Source organism: Lactuca saligna, chromosome 4, assembly GCF_052625555.1.
Source record: "Lactuca saligna cultivar CGN05327 chromosome 4, ASM5262555v1, whole genome shotgun sequence".
Lineage (NCBI taxonomy): Eukaryota > Viridiplantae > Streptophyta > Magnoliopsida > Asterales > Asteraceae > Lactuca > Lactuca saligna.
Window position 1 is genome coordinate 231,879,920 of NC_136420.1, and position 21,141 is coordinate 231,901,060.

General features: G+C 34.5%; 2 protein-coding genes across 2 annotated transcripts; one reads left to right on the forward strand and one right to left on the reverse strand.

Annotated features, from left to right (window-relative positions):
- Positions 1-1,823: 1,823 nt before the first annotated feature.
- On the forward strand, positions 1,824-3,304 carry LOC145043388 (uncharacterized protein At2g23090). Its single transcript, XM_078992022.1, has 3 exons — positions 1,824-1,995; positions 2,143-2,183; positions 3,004-3,304. Exons 1-3 carry the CDS (start codon positions 1,920-1,922, stop codon positions 3,121-3,123), a joined length of 237 nt encoding a protein of 78 aa, XP_078848148.1. The 5' UTR covers positions 1,824-1,919; the 3' UTR covers positions 3,124-3,304.
- An 11,777-nt stretch (positions 3,305-15,081) lies between these two features.
- On the reverse strand, positions 15,082-20,930 carry TAF4 (TBP-associated factor 4). Its single transcript, XM_078992023.1, has 14 exons — positions 20,759-20,930; positions 20,533-20,650; positions 19,615-20,159; positions 19,424-19,528; positions 18,588-19,310; positions 18,022-18,134; positions 17,847-17,934; positions 17,312-17,447; positions 17,154-17,209; positions 16,540-16,596; positions 16,223-16,363; positions 16,034-16,081; positions 15,633-15,900; positions 15,082-15,385 (listed from the first exon to the last, which is right to left on the reverse strand). Exons 1-14 carry the CDS (start codon positions 20,795-20,797, stop codon positions 15,210-15,212), a joined length of 2,613 nt encoding a protein of 870 aa, XP_078848149.1. The 5' UTR covers positions 20,798-20,930; the 3' UTR covers positions 15,082-15,209.
- Between the last annotated feature and the right edge of the window lie 211 nt (positions 20,931-21,141).

A 21,141-nucleotide genomic window follows, 5' to 3' on the forward strand; every position in this document is an offset into this window, starting at 1 on the left:
TTGCTAACTGAGATCATATATGGAAGTTACATTAGATTTTTGCCTAGTCACCATGTAAGAAACATAAAAAACATGAAACAAATTGGTCGATTTGTTAAATTTACAACAAAATTATCCTAATTTTTTGAAATGAACAACATTTACCTCTCTCCTTTATAAGAACTCACCAATTGGCTTACCTAACTCGTTATACCAAGTTTGGATGCGTATGTCTGAAGGTAACTCAACAAATATCACGCTCCCAATAAAGCCATTCCTCACAGCTTTATATAAATACATATCCAACATAATTTGTTATAAGGCTTAAAGGAGTGGTTCGCTAAACCACTCGCTACTAGCCTCGCTACAAGTCGCTACACTGCCCCTGCTTTGTATTACCAAACGCACCAGGGATAGGTAGCGATAAGAGATAGAAGATATAAAGTGCATAACTGACTTCTTATTAGTTGTAGCCTTTTTTTGTAAATAAAACTTATTAAAATAACAAACCCCCACTCCTTATCTTTTTACAATTTAAGTGCTATAATTTCTTTTAGCGGCTTCATAAAATCTTATGTAGTTTCAAAAAGGGATAATGACTTAAAAGGGTAATATATTTTTCGATTTGTACACATTTGGTCAATGAGTTTTTTATCCATATTTACCCCTTCAACTTGTTAAACTATACACATTCAGTCCTTATGACCGGTTACTCCAAGTTAGCCAGAAAAAATGACTTAATAGGGTAATATATTTCTCATTTTGTGCACATTTAGTCCTTAATATTTTTTGTTTCAAAATAATTCATTTTTGTTTTTGTACTCATTCGGTACTTATAAATGATTTCTTTGGCTTTTCTCACGACATCTTACCTGAGACAATCATTGATGAAGTGTGTGGGGCTGTTGATATTTATGTGCAATGTCTCATTTACGATTTTTTTTTTCATTTTTAAATAAGGCAAAACGCCCTAATTATAAATCCATTATCAAGAAAAAACGTTCATTCCAAAATACATTTATCGAAAATCAGAGTAATATAAGAAACACAGAATCCTCAATACTGTTGATGAATATGTACAACAAATGTATTATCATGCATAACGGGCCCACACTCATCATATTGTAATACCTTGGCCCAATCAGTCATCGGACTGGAATGCCAACATGTAACATGTCCAATCAGTCATCGGACTGGAATACCCAGGGTTTGTTGGCATGTCGCCTTAACCCAACCACTCTTCTTGAGCCTCCATGCCTACAACTTACAACCGGCCCGCACAAGGTATCTTGGCCTACAACATATAGCAGGACCACCTCAACCTATCCCACCACCATATGACTATCCCACCTAATATGTCGTAAGAAAAAAAAAATCATTCATAAATACTGAATGAGTACCAAAACAAAAATGATTTATTTTGCAACAAAAAAATATATTAATGACTAAATGTGCACAAAAATAATAAGGACTAAATGTGTACAAAATAAGAAATATATTAACCTGTCAAATCATTTTTAATGGCTAACCTAAGTAGTCGGTCATAATGATTAAATGTATACAGTTTAACAAATTGAAAAGGTAAATATGAACGAAAAAAAAAATCAATAACTAAATGTATAAAAATAAAAAAAATATATTAACATTTTAAGTATTTATCCCTTTCAAAAAAATATTACGTACCATTCATCTTTCGGCCTAAATAATCCTCTTTTATTTATAGACGTCCGTGTAGATGGAACTAAATTCTATATATTTGACGAATAAAGGTTAGATACGGAAGCTATAAAGAAAAAAATAAAAATAAATAAAGAGCAAATCGGTAAAATAATTGGGTATAAATATCTACCCATTTCCATCCAAAGAGTCGCACCAAATTGTAGAATTAGGGTTTTGAATTCGGTGGGTGAGAGAGACAAAGAGGCAGAGATCAGGGAGCCATGGGTGGCGGAAATGCTCAGAAATCCAAGATGGCCCGTGAGAAGAACTTGGAGAAGGCCAAAGCTGCCGGAAAAGGTTCGTATTTACTCAAATACCCTTCTCCGATCCCCCTTTTCTTCCGATCGGTGAAACATATGGCAATCTAATCTATGATCCTGCTATGTCACGATGCCTATGCTTTGATCTCTGTAATCGACTGATTATCTATGTTATCTTTCGCAGGAAGTCAGCTTGAAGCCAACAAAAAAGCTATGAACATCCAGGTTTGATCTTAATCTTTTGAATTCATCAACAATCATTTTATTATATGACTACAAAGCTATCAAACATTAGCTAAAACAATCGTATTTTGATGATCGGTTTTGTGATGTCTCGTAAATCGTCTGTTTGGGGATTCTATTGGACAAACCAATAACGCGTCATTTTCATTTAGAAAATTAGTAGTTCTTTGTGGTACGACTTTCAGATAGGATCTATCTAGTTCTTTACGACTTTCACACGCGACCTTCATAGTAGTGCTCTTTTAGATCCGTCGATATCTGTCACAGATTTTGATGAAATAATCGCTGCTAGTTGCTCATCTGATAAAATATTTGGTGTCAAACGATTTACTCTTTAACTTCGTATATTCAGAAGGCCCTAGGTACACAAATGATGTTTTTTTCTTTTAATTTACAACAAAATTCATGTCGAATTTGCATTTGGAAACTCTAGGCAGGATCTAGGGAGTGTAATTCTCTTCTAAGGATCTAGTGGGACCCATTGATGTGGTTATTGTCAGGAAAATTGCAAAAGGAAGCTTTTTCTTTGTTCTTTAGAAGCTATTCTAAGATCATCCAAAATAACCAGGTTTAGGTATTATGTTGAGCTTTTGGCTTATTTCTTAGCAAGATTTACACCACTTTTTATTGTGAAGGAAAGAAACCCTCTCATCCTCATCATAAAAAACAACCTGTCAAGTGGGCAAGTGCCAAGTTACTAAAATGTCCTTGAATTTCTACATATTTACAAGATTAACATTATTAAAAGGTAATAGTTTTAACTAATTGGGGCTTATGAATGTGGTTTGATTGGATATTTCAGTGCAAGGTGTGCATGCAAACTTTCATTTGCACAACATCTGAGGTGAAATGCAGGGAACATGCTGAAGCAAAACATCCTAAAGCTGACGTGTTGGCTTGTTTCCCTCATCTCAAGAAATGAAAAGGAAAGAAGGTTTCAAAGTGTGGTTGGTTGGTTACTGTGAAATGTGGTTGAATGAATGAATGAATGAATGAATGACAGTAGTATATGTCTATAATATGAATATCATCATGTCTGTGTTGTTGCATCTTATGTTTCAGAAGCTCTACTAAAATGACACCTGCTTCTAATTGCATATTCATCTATAATGTTTTTGCATCAAATTACTACCTACACAAACTCGTCAATTCTCAAAATCTTTATGTGTTGAAGGTTAATAAGGCAATTCTATCATAATAGAAGATAATTTCACAAAATGATCACCAATAAATAACCCTCGATTTTCTATATTTCATTATGTTATTAGTAGGTTAATAAGGCAATTCTATCACAATGGTTGCTTGAAATGCACTTGAATGATGTAGTTAAACATAAAAGTTGTACTGATCTATTTTTTGATATAATTAAATAAGTGACTTAAGAACAAGTTAAGAGTCGTTGATAGCCACTTTAAATAAGTGACTTGTTATTTAAACATTAGAGTGGACCTTTGAAGGCGGTAGGATGTTAGAATTGACTTATCGTTCACGATATACAAGTATTCTCGATGTCAATAAACAATGTGTCCGAATAATTTGTAGATAAATACTAAAAACATAATTTTATAAAATATCCAGTTCTGTAAATCATGTAAACTCTCTTAAGATGTCGATCTATAGTATTCCAACTAACAGTGTGAAGTTTAAGCGATGAGAGGCTCATCAACGAATATGTACAATTAGAAATTTAGAATCGAGTTGTACATTACTTGGTACTCTCTAAGGGTTACCGATATATTTTATCTTAAATCGTTTACCGTATTAATTAGAGCTGGTACAACAAAAATTCTGTTGATATTCTATTAAGTATACTTGATACTAATATGTTTAGTATACTAATATTTTTAGTTACAAAGAGGCTTGGTTGGTACAAAATGAGAATTGTATATGCCAATTTATATTAATTTCTTTGTAAGATTCAAGAGAAGTTAATACATCCGGTAATTTGATGATTAGTGAAGAAACTAGTTCCGCAGTTTTTTCAATTTACTAAAAGTTTCTATTGAAGTAGCATTAAAACTAAAGTGATGTTTTATGTTTGTAATTTAACATGATAGTAATGCAGCTAAATGATTTATATAATGCAGCTAAATGATTTATATAATGGTCTTAAACTTGTAAACACTAAATACGATCAACAATTGAAATATACGATTCTCTCTCTCTCTCTCTCTCTCTCTCTCTCTCTATGTGTGTGTGTATGTGTATGTGTGTGTATGAACGGTCGTCGCATATGATTATTTTTTCGAGGTCGTATTATATTCCATGGACGTGTGTCGTGTGTGAACACATCACGACCAAATAAGTAGGTTTGACGTGTGTGCTATTGACGAAATGATTGATAGAGAATAGTTATTGTGGTTCCTACCCACTTTTGGGTTCATATATATATATATATATATATATATATATATATATATATATATATATATATATATATATATATATATATATAAGACTACGGGGGAGCCACCGTTTCCTGATTCCGACATATCATGGCTCTATTACGGATAGAGCCACCCAAGACACATCACAATGGTAGAGACTACCATCAAACTAACCCGATCACCACCCTGGAATTTTGCCATCGATGCCCTTGGCATATAGATTCCACACGTCCCACACGAATTCCGATTCAGGTTCCTATCCCAATCCAAATTGTTACTCTGGTCCTATCCGAAGATCCTCAAATCGACATTTGCATAATTACCATGAATTCATGTCATCCTTTACTCGACCGATTAATAAATACCCTTAGCCGATTCCGTGAGACTTCCAGTCTCGCACCCGATCCAACCATTAGGTTCTTATAAAATTTGATAACAGGGCTACCCAGCCGTAGCCCTACAGAAACATGCACTGCTCGACCACAAGATCCTGTATCAGAAGGCCCAACCCTTAGCATAGCAGTCTCTACCAGTTACATCCTAAATTCCCATAACCATTCGGGCTTGCCCCCGAATAACAGATCGGTTAATCACCTCTGGTCCTGATCCTAACTAAGTTGTGGCTCCACCACAACCCTACAAACTACCCTGCCCTAGTCCAAATCACCTGAAAGAATCAGTGAATGCTACAGAACCCCCATAGTCTTACAACACTCTCCACTGCTAGTGAATGTTACGACTCCCCCGCAGTCTTAAAACACTATACCCTAGCTGACCATCGGTGGCTCCCCCGTAGTCTTACATCACTTTCACCCTTGTTTCTGACATGGATACCTAGATAATTCTCCCCCACTTAGATTCAACTGAGTCTGCTCGGTACACCAGAGTTGAAGGATTCCCAATCCTCATTACGTTCTAATGTTCACCTTGATGACGACCGGTGCCTACCAAAGCTAGTACACCAAAGAAATATCCCTGCCAAAATAGCACACTTCCTGAAGTTCAACTAACACCTCTTGTATCCCGACAACATCAATGACTTCAAACGCTTAAAGTGATATCAAGCTAAGATCTCAGAGTCCAACAAACGGATAGTCTAACGAAAACCTCAGAGACAACTCTCTCTTCCCCCGGCAATCCCGATGGCTCTTCCGAACATAAATACCAAGGCTACTGAAACCTAGTCATAACTCCCTCGTTTAAGCCCTTGGACCAACCCTGAAAATGACTGGAGCAAGTGCACTCACTACTCTTCCCTGACCGTAAGACATTCGACCTCCTTGTCGACCACCTCAACACAACGAAAATATAATGGGCTTACTCCTTATGGGAAATCCCTGAAGACGTGGCCGAACCTGGTACACTTGTAGCAACCCAGATCACTGAACAAATTCTGATAACGACTCGAAGCAATCACGATACATGCGGAATCCGCTCTGCGAGATACATCCGTCTGAAGATCTCCCAAAGATTCCTCGACATGCTGAATGGCATCTGAAAACCCTTGCTAACCCATACAATAACAGAAAATCAACCCGAGATCCAACTTATCACAATTCCCAAGTGATACAATTACCCAATATCCACGAGAAATGGGCGAAGATATCACATCCGCAAACATCTGAAGGAATCCTGACCATCTCCTCCTGTGATACCTCGACTACCCTGAGAACATGATGTAACACCTCATTATGATCCCAATAACAATCCAGACCCTTGGAATGAGACTTCATTGTGCAGTTTCTGTAAGCGTTATCTTCGGGATAGAAGTTTCGGTTTGGGATTTCGATTGTCTTGGGAAGATTGTCTTATGCGCAAAATTTTGATTGTGTCCCTCAGGTGGATTGTTTTGTTATGAGTGGCAGTAAGGAGCGATTCCGAGGACGAAATCTAATTTAAGTGGGGAAGAGTTGTAACATCCAGAATCTAGAAGGTCAATTATGGAAATAAATTCCCTTTTTAGGGGCCAACTTGTCGAGTTTATGGCATAAAGTCGACATGTTGGAAGCTTTTGGGGCGCATCTTTTTAAGGACCAAATCGTCGAGTTGGTGAAGGAAACTTAACGAGTTGGACGCTGTTTGAGAAACCCTAATTTCGGGATTTTGCACCCTATTTAAACACCTTAAGTTCTAGGTGCTGGCCTCATTCCCAGCCGCCATAGCCCCTAACCGTTAATCTCGAAACCCTAGTGCCTCTAAGTGTGTTGTGATTCCATTATGTGTGTTTTGGTGTGTGTTTGAAGCTTATTCAAGGAAGAGAAGCTTAGTGCAAGGTGCTGATTCAAGAAGGAGCTCATAGATCTTGATTCTTTGCTCCATTTCCAGCACATTTTGGGTATAAAGTTCTAACCTTTCTTAATATTTTCTTAGATCTCTTATTTGGTTAAATTGCATGCTTTTAGCCATGGATGGGTGATTGTTGGGGATGAAAAGTCCCATGTGTTTATTCCTTCAGATTGTAACATCCCAAAATTCAAGACCAAAAATCTCATTTTTAATTAGGTTATTATAAAACCAACAGTATAAAAACATCCTACGTCAAAACTAAAGTGTCAATAATCAAAGCATGTTATCATAAAACAATATCATAGTGTAATCCAAAGATCTCATGTGCGGAAAACATAGTGTGATGCACAGCGATCGACGACTCCTTTCCATTGAAAACGAAGTACCTGAAACCAAAACTGAAAACCGTAAGCACGAAGCTTAGTGAGTTCCCCCATCATACCACATACCATACATAACACATATTGTCAGGCATATCTGGGTGTCCGACCTACCCTGCTGAGCATACCCGGGTGCTCAACTGTCACACCCCAAAACCAAGAACGGAGGAAACGTTCTAGGGCGGAGGACGTCATGTAAAATCACAACACAGTAAATGTAAATAAGCAAACAACATCATCCATTGCATTAAATATATAATTTTAATACAGGCGTGTTCTGTACAGTTATGGAAACCAAAAATAATGTAAATCAAAATAATAAGACGAGTCTTGGATGCGCTCCATCTTCTCAAAAGCTTACCTCGGTACCTGTCTACTGATGACCTGAGAATACAAGTTATTTTGAAAGAGTTTATCAGCATTAAGCTGGTGAGTTCATAAGTATTTTAGTGTCGGTGTTTGTTATCAAAACGTTTGAATATGTCTCAAGTGTAAGTTTGTAAAATGTATGCAAATGTTTGTAAGTGTTTGTAAAAGTCTGAATCTCTCAAAAAAACCTATATTTTCTATTAAAGTAGCCTTCTACCAAGGCTTAACTGTTTTGTACGCTCGTTTGTTGTAAAAGTGTGTAATTTCCCAAGTGTAACTATCATTAACAGAATATAGTTTATACATGAATATTTAAGTGAAATAATCACTAAATGTATATAATGGGTAAATTAATGTAGTACTGTAGTGTTGTGTTATGGGCACTACTGTTGTACTAACTACCTTAAACCGGATTTATATTAAGGTATCATGTGATTTAATTGTACCATACTATCGACTGAGTATCAACGACAAATGTAGGTCGTAAAAAGGTATGACGTTTGGCACCCGCAGACCTGCAGGTCTGACTGTAGCTAGCAGCAAGGTGTAGGATAGTCAATCCAGTATAGATCTATATGCAAACTCACGCTCTCCCTCCAAGAGATTCTGGTTACAACTCGGGCCATGACAATTAAGGCATGCACCGATACAGTGGATCACATTTATGGAAGTATATGTATGTATATGTATATGTATTGTTCTTGTTCTAGTATCGTTGTATATGTTCTCTTCCTTAGTATAGTCGTATATGTTCTCTTTCTAGTATAGTTGTATATGTACTCATAGTAATGTAATGTATATGTTCTCGTAGTAATAAGTATTGACTCATGAATGAACTGACTCATTGATCTAGCAATAGTGTAAGAGTAATCTTGCGTTACCCCGATGGTAACTTACTAATGATGTAACTGATACGCATGAATATGGAAGTACTTTTATGTCAATATATGCACATATGATATATAATTAATATTGAAATGACCCTCGGACGGCTACCTGACATCCCACCAGACCACATCCAAATCGAGGAAAAGGAAATAAGGCGGATGGCCTTCCTAAGCCTTTTAAACATTTCTTATATATCTATGCATACATGGACATGTAATTTATAAGAAGTATAATAAATTTTAAATAAAAGTATTTGATAAGTAAAATAGTTTGGAAAACATTTTGAAGTAAAGCAGTTTGATAAATAGTTTGAACAGTGATAAAATCATTGGTTTGGTAGTTATTAATCACATGTGATTGATATAATAACTATAGGTATTCAACTTGTATTCCCCCCCCCACCCCATAAAAGTGTTTAAAACATATAAAAGTATTTCAAAGGTTAGTTTAAGGGGTATGAACTCACCTGTAGTGAGTGGTTCTGATGACAATGTTGGATTAGACGCTAGGTGTCAAGTGGTGACTTGAGAACACGCGCGAATCCTATTAAGCATATGTAGGCACATATATGGATTTAACTAGTGTTATGAACATCTAATTGATGATTTTGGGACCACCTTAGAGACTAGTAAACACTTATAATGAAGTGTTATAATCGCATATGATTGTATAAGGGTTTATAAGTCTATACAAGAGGGTGTATGGCCAAAATACACATTATATGTGTGTGTGCGGCCAGGTGTGTGGCCTAGTGTGCTGCCAGCACATGTGTGCGGACCTGTGTGCGGCCAACACATGTGTTCTGCCCTGTGTGCGGCCATGTGTGTTGCCAGATGAAGATCTTGGTGTTCTTGGTACCTTTTATGAAGATCTTCAAGGAGAATGGATGATACTTGAGAGGATTTTTGTCTTCTATGTTTGAAGAAGTGAAGGTAGTGTTCAAGAATGATCCAAGGGTGGTATATATATGTAGAGTGTGCGGTTGGGGAGGTGTGAGGCCGCAAACAAGAGTGTGTGGTCGCACACTCAAGTGAGTGGCCGCACACTCCATGTGTGTGGCCGCACACTCCATGTGTTGGAGTGTTTGGCCCGGTTTTGATTCCTACACTTCGAGTTAATCCTTATTAACACTCCTACCTTGATTATATCATATTTAGAACGCTTCATTAGACTCTAAAGGGTACTACTATATAGTAAAATAAGTCTAAAATTGGAAAGGATTGAAGAGTGCACGTAAGAAGTTTTTCGGGTTGTCACATCAACCTACCCCTGCTAGGCATACCGGGGTGTCTAACCTACCCCTGTCATACATACCGGGGTGTTTGACCTACCCCTCCGGTTTATCTCAACCGGTTACGGGGAATATTTCACCCCTACTACTACCACATAAAAACATAACATAATTATACTGTTAGTCATATCGGGGTGCTTGACCTACCCCTTGGCCCTATCGACCGGATATGGGGACTATTCCCCTACTACCAGTATGGTACTGATGACATGGAAATAATAACTTTTACAAATATTATGCCTATGTGGCATATGTGATATACCATTTATTAAAAAAGATTTCTCCTTATCTCGATTCTGGAGCAAAAATCAAAAATCAAAACTTGTATAAAAAGGAGCAGAAATCACCGTTGTTGTTGAGTAGATTTCGGTAGCAATGGTGTCATTGCCAGCGATGTTTCTCTATTGCTCTTCAATTCTCTACTTCTCCATCGTTATATATCCCTCAAAAGCATTGAACACCGATTTGGACTTCATTGGAGTGGTGGTTGGAAGATATCATCGAGAAAGTTATTGGGATTTCACCGGGAAGGTTGGTAAGAGAAGTAAGTTTGTCGGTGAGATGGATTGGTAATCAGAATCTCACAGATAACCCATTTCGTGTGCAACTTTTATTCTTATCTAATGTTGTATGTTGGCAATGGTGGTTATTAGGAAGGAGGAGGGTGGCACCTATGACTGTGTCTCCAAATGCAGTTGGTGGGGACGACAATGAGAAAAGAAGATTGTGCCCTAGGGTGGAGAGAAGGAAATGGACGAGGGCTTCTCATAGGAAGAGGAAATCATTTGGTGGGGGAGAGATGTTAAGAGAGAGGGACCCATATTTTATTAAATAATAATATATAAATTGTTCATGTTAAACAAATAAAAAATAAATGACAATTCACCAAAATGATTATAGCTTAATCTTATTTGTCTATCGATCTAGAGGCGTCCGCATTGAAAAACAACATTGAATAATAGGTGTAATATAAAAGTAAAGTGTAATGTAGGGAAAATGACTCTTGAAGGTAACTAACCGTTGCGTTTGTTTTCATTTAGTCTCTTTTTTTGTACTCAATATACCATTGAACTTGTTTGTATTCACCATAACCTTTTTGACTGACTTTTGACCTGTGATAGTCAGTCAAAGGAATATGTTGAACACAAACAACAAGTTCGATGGTATATTGAGTACAAAAAAAATAGACCAAAGAAGAACAAACTCAACAGTTGGTTACCCTCCTGAGTCATTTTCCCCAAAAAGTTAAATGAAATTAAAGTTGCAAATTTATCAAAGACTGTAACTTTCTTTGGTCATAACGTATATGAAGAGAGTTTCGAAGGGGTAATTTCATTAAAACATGGTATATGCTATGCTTATTGTGGTTAGTTGTCAACGCCTCTCTGCAAAAGGATATGACTGTGTATGAGAGGTATATTTATCAGCATAAACATTTACCTCAAGGTATATTATGATGATGTGTCTGCAAAAGCCGTATGATATTGTACATATTGATGTTGTATTGTATCCCATGAATTCGATCTTAAATCTAAGTTAACTTAAAAATCACAGCACTTGTGATTCCACTCATTTGTAGACTTGTCTAAAATCCATGATACGATAAATCATTTGATTGGAAATGTAAATGTAGTCAGTAAATGCATCTGCTTAGTCAAGATTCCCTTAATAAATATTCAAGTGCATTACAAAGTTGTACATGTAAGAATAATGTTCTTTCGTGGCTTATGTTTTAAAGAGAAGCAAACATTAATCTCATAAATTTATTAACATCAACAGGAGATGACATGAGATTTGCTGTAAATGAGTAAAGCGAAAATGAATCAGGAAGGTAACCAACTGTTGAATTTATTCACATTTGGTCCATTTCCTTTTTTTTGTACTCACTATACCATTGAACTTGTTGTTTGTGTTCACCATAACCCTTTAACTAACTATCACAGGTCAAAAGTCGATCAAAAGGGTTGTGGTGAACACAAACAACAAGTTCGATGGTATATTGAGTACAAAAAATGGGGCCAAATGAGAACTAACGTAACAGTTAGTTACCCTCAAGAGTCATTTTCCCTATAATGTATGTGTGTTGTGATCTTTTTTAAAATGAATTTCAATGTAATGATTATGGAAGTAAGAATCATGTTAAAAGTAATTAGGGTGAGATATTTCCGGTTATCAATTTAATCGTTCAACTTAATAAAAACTAGGTGTGAGATCCATATATCACATGAGTTTATTTAAAAAAAAAAATATTATAAAATTTTAACAATTTGAAAAGTTTGAATTTATAAGAAAAATAAGAAATTTTTTGAATTATTAAAATTAATGAGACTTCAATGTATTGGATACATTACATATATAAACCATTTCTAATAAATACATTACATATTAAATGTGGAATTTTAATTTAATAAAATGAAAAATACAATAAAATGACAAGTGGAAAATAAAAAATTTAAAAATATTAGAAAATGTCATGTATCCAAATGAATGAGAATATGATATGTGACAAAAAAAACCTTTATTTATTAAAAAGGATTTGCATTTATAGTTTTACCATTATTAAAAATCTACAAAAATATGATAAAAACTTTAGACGTTTATCCCCCCTCCCTTCCTCTCCCCCCCCCCCCCCCCCCCCCCCCCCCCCCCCCCTCTTTATTTATCACTTACACAAATTAATTAATTTATCTTTTTCTCTTTATTTATTCATTACAAAAATTAGTTTAATTTCTTATTTATTCATCAAACAAACCCACCAAAGGATTTCCTCTTATTCGATCAGTCCGTTTAAACTTTTTCATTTGAATATAAAATCTAATTTCTTTATTTATTAATCAAACAAACCCACTAATTTATTTTCTTAATTTTCTTAAACATGAGTTTTATTTTTCTTATTTATCATTTAATTATAAAATCTAATAAATGTTAATTTGTTTTCTTATTTATCTATACATATAGTCTAACAAAAATATTTAAATCACAATAATTTTAGAAAAAATGAGGATAAAAGAACGTTTACCGTACTCCAATTACATATTATCACTTATAAAAAATGAATATGCATTTAAATCAAATAAATTGCTCTTAGACACTTTATAGTTCATTTAGAAAATTTTCACTAAATCTGATGGGTTCTTTAAACCAATGATTCGCCAAACAACGGGTATATCTCCATGATTAAAAAAGAAAAAGAAATAAATTTTACCGTACGAGTCCCTTCAAGATTTGAGTTTGTGGAATCACCACAAACACATAATCTTGAATTTACTCGTGTCTTTCCAAATAAATAATAAAGTGTTTAAGAGCAACTTATTTGATTTAAATGCATATCTAACTTTATAAGTGATTATATATATATATATATATATATATATATATATATATATATATATATATATATATATATATATATATATATATATATAGAGAGAGAGAGAGAGAGAGAGAGAGTCAAGATCAAATAAGAAGGAAAATTTTGGTAGGAAGGTAAGAAGTTTTTTTTCTACATATTTTTTTAGCGAACATACAAAATGAATCATTAGATGATTCAATGGTAAGATGATTCACAAGAAAAAATTCCCAAAAAAACATCTTCATGATTTATTTTTAAGTAATTAAGAAAAAATTCACTTTTATGAGAATTTTAATGAATAACAACGAAATCATTGTATAAATGAATCATTGGTGTGTTTTTTTGACATTTTTTTTTGGTGAATCATGTTATTTTTGATTCATCTAGTGATTTATTTTTTTTGTTCGTCAAAAAAGTATGTAGAAAAAAAAACTTCTTACTTTCCTACCAAAAAAAATTTCTTACCGGATCTATATATATATATATATATATATATATATATATATATATATATATATATATATATATATATATATATATATATATATATATATATATATATATATATATATATATATATATATATATATATATATATATATAAAATTGATGTAGGGTGAATCTTTTTTATAGTAATATTTTTCTTGACATTATTATGTTTGAATATAGCAAACGGGCTGAACCGGCCCGACCCGGGAACCGGCTTCGGCCAAAATCAAGAGCCGAATTGGCCCGGCGGTTCTACCGGTTCCGGTTCTGAGTCCGGTTTTTATCGGGTTTTCGATTTTGGAACCGGTTTGATTTGACATGCTTTCTTGCGGGGCTTGTAACTCATTCAATTTTTAACCAAATCAAACTTTTTATAGTCTAAACTTAACTATAAAACCTAAACTATGTGAAGGAAAAAGATTCAAGTCAAAAAACTTAAATTGAGTGAGTTATGCACATTTGAACAACAAAATCAGATTATGTTTAATTGTTGTAACATAAAAAAAATCTGATTTGACACGTTTTTTTTGCGTGACTTGTAACTCATTCAATTTTTAACCAAATCAAACGTTTTTATAGTCTAAACGTAACTACAAATCCTAATCTAAAAAAACTTAAATTGAGTGAGTTATTCACATTTGAACAACAAAATCAGATTACATTTAATTATTAAAACATAAAAAAAAAAAATCTAATTTGATACTCTTCCTTGCGAGGCTTGTAACTCAGTCAATTTTTAACCAAATCAAACGTTTTTATAGTTTAAGCTTAACTACAAATCATAAACTACATGTAGGAAAAAGATTCAGGTCAAAAAAAAGATGAATTGAGTTAGTTATGCACATTTGAACAACAAAGTCAGATTACATTTAATTGTTGAAACATTAAAAAAAAAAAAATGATTTGACAACCTTCCTTGTGAGGCTTGTAACTCATTCATTTTTAATCAAATTAAATGTTTTTATATTTCAACAATTAAATGTAGTCTGATTTTGTTGTTCAAATGTGCATAACTCACTCAATTTAATTTGTTTTGACCTGAATCTTTTTCCTATATGTAGTTTAGGTTTTGTAGTTAAGTTTAAACTATAAAAACGTTTAATTTGGTTAAAAATTGAATGAGTTACAAGCCCCGTAAGGAAGCATGAGACTGTTTCCAAAATCGAAAGTCCGGCAAAAACCAGACCTGGAACTGAAACCGGTAGAACCGCCGGGCCAGTCGGTTCTTGATTTTGGCCGAAGCCGGTTCCCGGGTCGGGCCGGTTCAGCCCGTTTGCTCGTGCCTAACTATACCCATCATAAAGAAGTTTTCAATGCATATTAGTAACAAATAAATGAAAATATAGACATTCATAAACCAATATTAAAAGCAGATTGTAGATCATAACATATTAATGTAAGAAAAGCATAAACACGCTACTGACTGAATACCCAAAACTTTAAAAAAGTTTGATATAAAAATTAAAAACAAAATACAAGTTTTACAGTTTCTGTTATGAAACAAGAATATATACAATCCTCTTCCCCATCTTTAGCTTTAAAAGAAAACGGCATGAAGTTTTTTCTTCATTCAGAGGCGTGTTCAGATCTCACCTTTTCATAAAGACGATAAATTAAGGTGGATCTTGACATCTGAATCTCCCTCCCCAAAACAGAAATCACATCCTTCACAGAGATGGTCCGTGGTACGCTACTACCATTCTGACCCAACTCTTGATTCCTCATTGATTTCCTCACCGGACCTGTTATTACACAAGAAATAGCAAACCACTTTCATTTCCTCTTATTAGAAGTAAAACATTCAAATACAAAAGCAATTTTCACTTTTCCTTTTTTTTGAAAGTATAAAAAACTCATAAAATGTATTTTTAATCAAATAAACTTGCAAGTGTTTGATTCTTTCCTTTTTTTTCTTCTGTAATTGGTCTGTGTGAACAAATCAAAGAAAATACGTTTGCATTTAAACCCTAAAAGAAACAGAAGACTAACCAGGAGTAGGAGTAGCAGTTGTAACACCAGAGCTCCTTTCAGTATCCGCATTATCTTTGGAATTTGACATGGGCTTGGGACCAACATCTACACTTGGCTGAGAATGAGAAGTAGATGACGCCACGTCAGCACCGCCGCCTTCGCGTTTCTGGCGGGCCTGCTCAGCCATTAGTTGCCATTTTGACAGCATGTCATCTCCGCCAACAGCCGCCCGTGCTGCCACATTGGCAGCCGTGGTTCGCATCTTATCATCTTCCTCTTTGTTTGCCTTCACATTTATATATATATATATATATATATATATATATATATATATATATATATATATATATATATATAAACATTCTTTTTTTCTCTTCAAAATAAATATGAAAATGTTTAAAATCAAAAACGTCTGATACCTTAGATTTTCCACGACCATCTTCACCATCAATTCCTCCACCATCAGGCTGCATTTACACAAGGATTAAATAATGTCATAAAAAAGGTTTACAAAACTACTATTCATTTGTTTTTGTTCACAAAATAAAATAGAATAAACTATTTACAGTTGATGATTTAAAGTTGGAAAGTAAAGGGGTGAGACTTGCCTCATCTGCTCTTTGGAGTTTTTCTGCATCAGCTTGCTTTTTTTCTAATTCTTCTCGGACTTTTTGATTCATGGACATGATTTGTTGTCTCACATCTGAGGTTACAACTGTCCGATGTCTTGGCTTCTCAATATCAACCCTCTGGAATTTAATCATTCACGTTTTTAATAATTTCTACTACCTCCAATCCCAAAAAAGGAGACTTTTTAACCTCAATACTTAATATATTATTTTGTACAAAAAATTGAATAACCATGAGTTAAGCAATAAAAACTAAATAATATTTAAATTTATATATATAAACACAAAATACTAACCTGTTTTGAAAGTCTGATGAGGTTGCTGATCAATCCACGCATTCTTTCCTCTACACACTAGATAACAAGTTGCATAATAACAGTTAAATGCAATAAATAGCAAATTACTTTCATTTATTTGTTTAATGTAGCATTCCATTTCCATTTTCTCCTGTTACATTATTGAACTTTTGAAAAAACTACCGATTATAGCAATGTCATCCATTTTACAAAACAATTTTCATAGCCATAACTGGTAGATTTTTCAAGTATCATATCCTGATAAGAAAAAAAAAAGACTGACATTTTTGATGGTACACTACGCCTTAATAAGAAAAAAATGGAACTACAATAGTTTTTTATATTGGCAGTTTCAGTCCCTAGACTTTTTGGGTTTTAAAGTTTGGCCACAAGACTTTCGTATATTGCCATATTTGGTGTCTATACTTTCATATACTGCCATGTTTCGCCCCGAGACTTTTTATGTTTCACACTTTATATTAGCAGTTTTAGTACCTACCCTTTTTGGGTTTCAAACTTTGGCCACAAGACTTTCGTATATTTGCATAATTGCACCCTAAACTTTTGTATGAAGCTACCTTACTAGTTATAACTTAAGATAAAGTGAAGCTCACCAGTGACAAGCACCTCTCCACATCATTGCCTCTGTTCTTTACACCACATTTTGCCACTGTAAAAAAACGTTGAAAGAAACCCTTAAACTGTAAGTTACATCCATTCAGATTATATGTACATGGATTACTTTATATAAACAAAAAGTAAAAGTCTTAACTGATTTCTGCTAATTTCTTCTGGAGTGGAATTTTCTGCAAAATCAACCTTTCTTCTTCTTCTTGAACGACCTTTCGTGAAGCTTCTGAAACTCTACTGTCTTCTTTGGAGCCAGAAAATAGCTGTTCTTCCTCTTCCTGATAAACCACAGCATCACAAAACAGCGAACTGAGCTAACTTATTGCTTTTCTTGAAGGGATAAATCATAAATAAAAGAAATACCAATGTAGTTTCTTATATTTGTTTACTATAGCATCCTAATTTCAATTCCTCCTATTACAACATTGTACATTGAAAATTTTAACAAATGTCTTCCAAATAAAAAAGCAATTTTCATGGATTTTTCAAAATACAATGTTCTAATAAGCAAAAATTGAAAGTACAAAGTTAATTACTAGATTTTTCAGACTGCAGTGTCATAATAAGAAATGATAAAAATTTTAGCAAAATGTTAAATGAAAGTACATTGCTATTTCAAGCATTTAGCACTTTGATGAAACATAATGTGATTGAAGAAAACATAACATATTACATACCCTGAGATTGACTCCACTGACAGCAGTGACATCATTAAGTTGCTCAATACTTTGGTCCGAAAATGCTCCCGACACTTTTTGCTTCTTACTGGAAAAAATAAAAATAAAAAATATACGTAAAAGGGTAAGAGCAAAATTAAAATCATGGCTTGAATGTTTACACTACAAAAGAAACCTTATTGTAGAAACAGGTGCTTCCAATGGTTTTTTCTGGCCAACAGATGGCTTTTTAGGGGGAGTCTTTGCATTGCTATTTCCAGCAGCTGCTAATGAAGGATTTCCAGCAGACTGCATCCAAGAGCTTAACAATCAACAATTTGTTTTGATCCACTACTCATAAAATGAAGAGATAAAAAAGAAGGGCTAAATTCAAGATATAGCAATAGCATTATACTTTCACTTTTTTCTATTACAGCATTGTAGTCCAACAAAAATTCTTATCTACTTTGAGAAATTAAAGATTTATACCATTGTACTTTTAAAAGTTTCTCTTGTTAACATTATATTTTATAAACTCTACCTACTTATAGCAATGAAAATTTCTTAGTATTTCAATAAACAAATCAACTGAAGTATGTTGCTATTTCTTCATTTCATAATCATGTCTAGCTGCACATAAGAATGGAAATAGTAGCTCACACATGTTCAATTTGCATAAATAGGAATCAGGATTCAATTAAACTGGTAAATCAAGTTTTTGGTATTCCAAAAAAATAAAAATAAAAAGTGTGATATTATTACCGCATTCTGGCGTTCAAGCTGTGCTGTGATGGACATAGGTTCAGGCTTACTCATAGGAGTTGAGAAACCAGGTCTTGAAGAAGACATCATCTCAAAACCATCATCCTTTGAAGGCCCTGCAATTCCACCACCTTGTTCAATCTGACCCTGAGAAAATGAAGATTGCCCTTGTTGTGGTGGTTTATGTTGTTGTTGTTGTTGTTGATCACTAATCTGATCCACAGGTTCTGGTTTCACATACGCCATTGTTGACAACATTTGATCTTTATGCATTGATGATTGCCAATGGCCTAAATGCATTCTCTTCATGTCATTAAACGCATTTTGACTCATTGGATTCCCGATTCCTCCTACCTGATGATGAACTGGACCTTGCCTCATTTGTAAATCATGGCTTTGTGGTTTAAAAGATTGTGAGGTCATATTCATATTTGGACTAGACCCTGGATGAAAGTTTCCACTAGGGTTTCCATAATTTGGAAAAGGAGGTTGTGGAAACTGCATATGTTGTTGTTGTTGTTTCACAAGTCCTTGTACTGGAAATGGTGGCTGATCCCTATCTTGCTTACTAGCATTATGGATAGATGCATCTGATTGGTGTTCCATCAATCTTGACTTTTGAGCATTGTTATCCATTGGTAGACTGCTTGATTCAGCTGATTGATGGATAGATGAAGGTGGAACATATGGAGATGGCTTTTGAATATTATGTTTACCAGAAAGCTGAAAAGTGGGATAGATTTTGTGAAGTTAGTTAAAGTGTGTATGAATATGAAGAAAGTGTTTTCAAGAAAAAGTGAAACACATAAAAAAAAGATGATGAAAGTGTTTTCAACCTGCCCTTGTCCTTGTTGCAACTTATAGACAGCCATCTTAAGCATATGATCACCTACAAGACTACGCATGTGTCTCACGAATTCTTCTTTGTTAATGTTATTGTTCTGGGAGAAAGTAAAAACATTACAATTCAGCTTATAGAATGTTAGAAACAATAACAAAAGAAAAAGAAAATACCACAGAATCATACCCTTAATCGAACATATAGACCTTGGAGTTGCATAGCCCTGTCTTTATCAAGTTGTGGTTCTATAACAGGAAGCAATAGAGCAAATGGCACCTGCTTTCCAGATGGCCGATTCATTGCATTAGCTGCTTGACCAGTTGCAGACATTGCTTGCTGTTGTTGCTGATTTCCCATTCTATGCATCCTTTGCAATTGGGATTCATTTTCTGGGTTCCTTGCTATATTTGGCTCTTGAGAATTGACAGGATTCTTTTCAGAATTCTGTGCATTCATGGTTTGAGACATATGAACATTATGTTGATCATCTTGAGGTCTGCTAGGTTCTGATTGGCTAAGATTCATTTCTCGTGAAGTATCATTTGGTGGATGTTGGGTTTCAGAACCAGAACCAGATCCATGTCGATTTGCTTCCATGGTAGATGATTGCTGCTCGTGTATTTGTGGCTTAACTTCCTCTTCATTAGAGTAATTGGTGTTTCCTTCACGGTTGGCAGATTGCCACTGTTGAAACAACTGGCTTGGAGTATGATTCGTTCCTTGAGATAAAGCTGCAATAGTGGTAGATACTTGAGTTTCACAGATAGCTGAATGTTGGTGAATGTTGGTGGGAGTAAAAAGGGTATGGAAACATAAAGGAAGAAAAAAGCAATGAATTGGAAGGATTACAATCAATCCAGAGGTAACATCATAGAAAACAACTTTGAAGGTAATGGAGGTCGGCCATGTCATTTACCGCTAAGAATCACTTGAATATACCACATTTGAGACCTAATTTTAAGCAATTGTAAATTGGGGGTTTTCCAAACTCAATTGAAGTTGAAAAGTAGCTCGTTTGACATACAAACTGAAAGTGTATCTCTGTCTAGATTTGAAAAGAAAGAGTAAATAAGAAATAAGAACGCTTAAAGAATCGTGAAATACCTCCGCCTGCATCTGTAGTAGTGGGAGTCTGAGACGTTGAAGTATTGTCCCCTTCAATATCCCTGTTTAGGGCAGCAGTGAACGCCTCAACGTCTGCCCCTGAATGCATTGTTTCATCCTGAGAAAATAAAATTGTCATATACATAAATATATACAGCAAATTTAGCACCGTTTAGGATATAGGAATCAAAACAAACACACGCAGAGAATGGTATATGTATATAACCTCGTCTTCTTCGAGGAACTTCATTATAGAAGGATCCATCAGATGAAAAATCAGGTATGTGTATAGAGGCGATGAGATGTGTACATGTGAGTTATGAGATTGTATCTGTATTCAGTTATGGAAAACTCCGGTGATGAACTTTGGCTCCGATCAGAACGAAACAGCACGAGAAAGTGAAACAGAAGAGTTATATCTTCAATCTATATATAAGCCGAAACACGGGCTGGACTGCATTTCTAGGCCCATATCTACGACCATCATTAGTACTGCATAATAGCTATTGAAAGCCCATTTGAAAGCCACATGCATTTTATCTTTCAACAATATTGTCACAAAAGGTTAAAAAAAAAAACTTGATTTACCCTCATTTTTATGTCTATTAA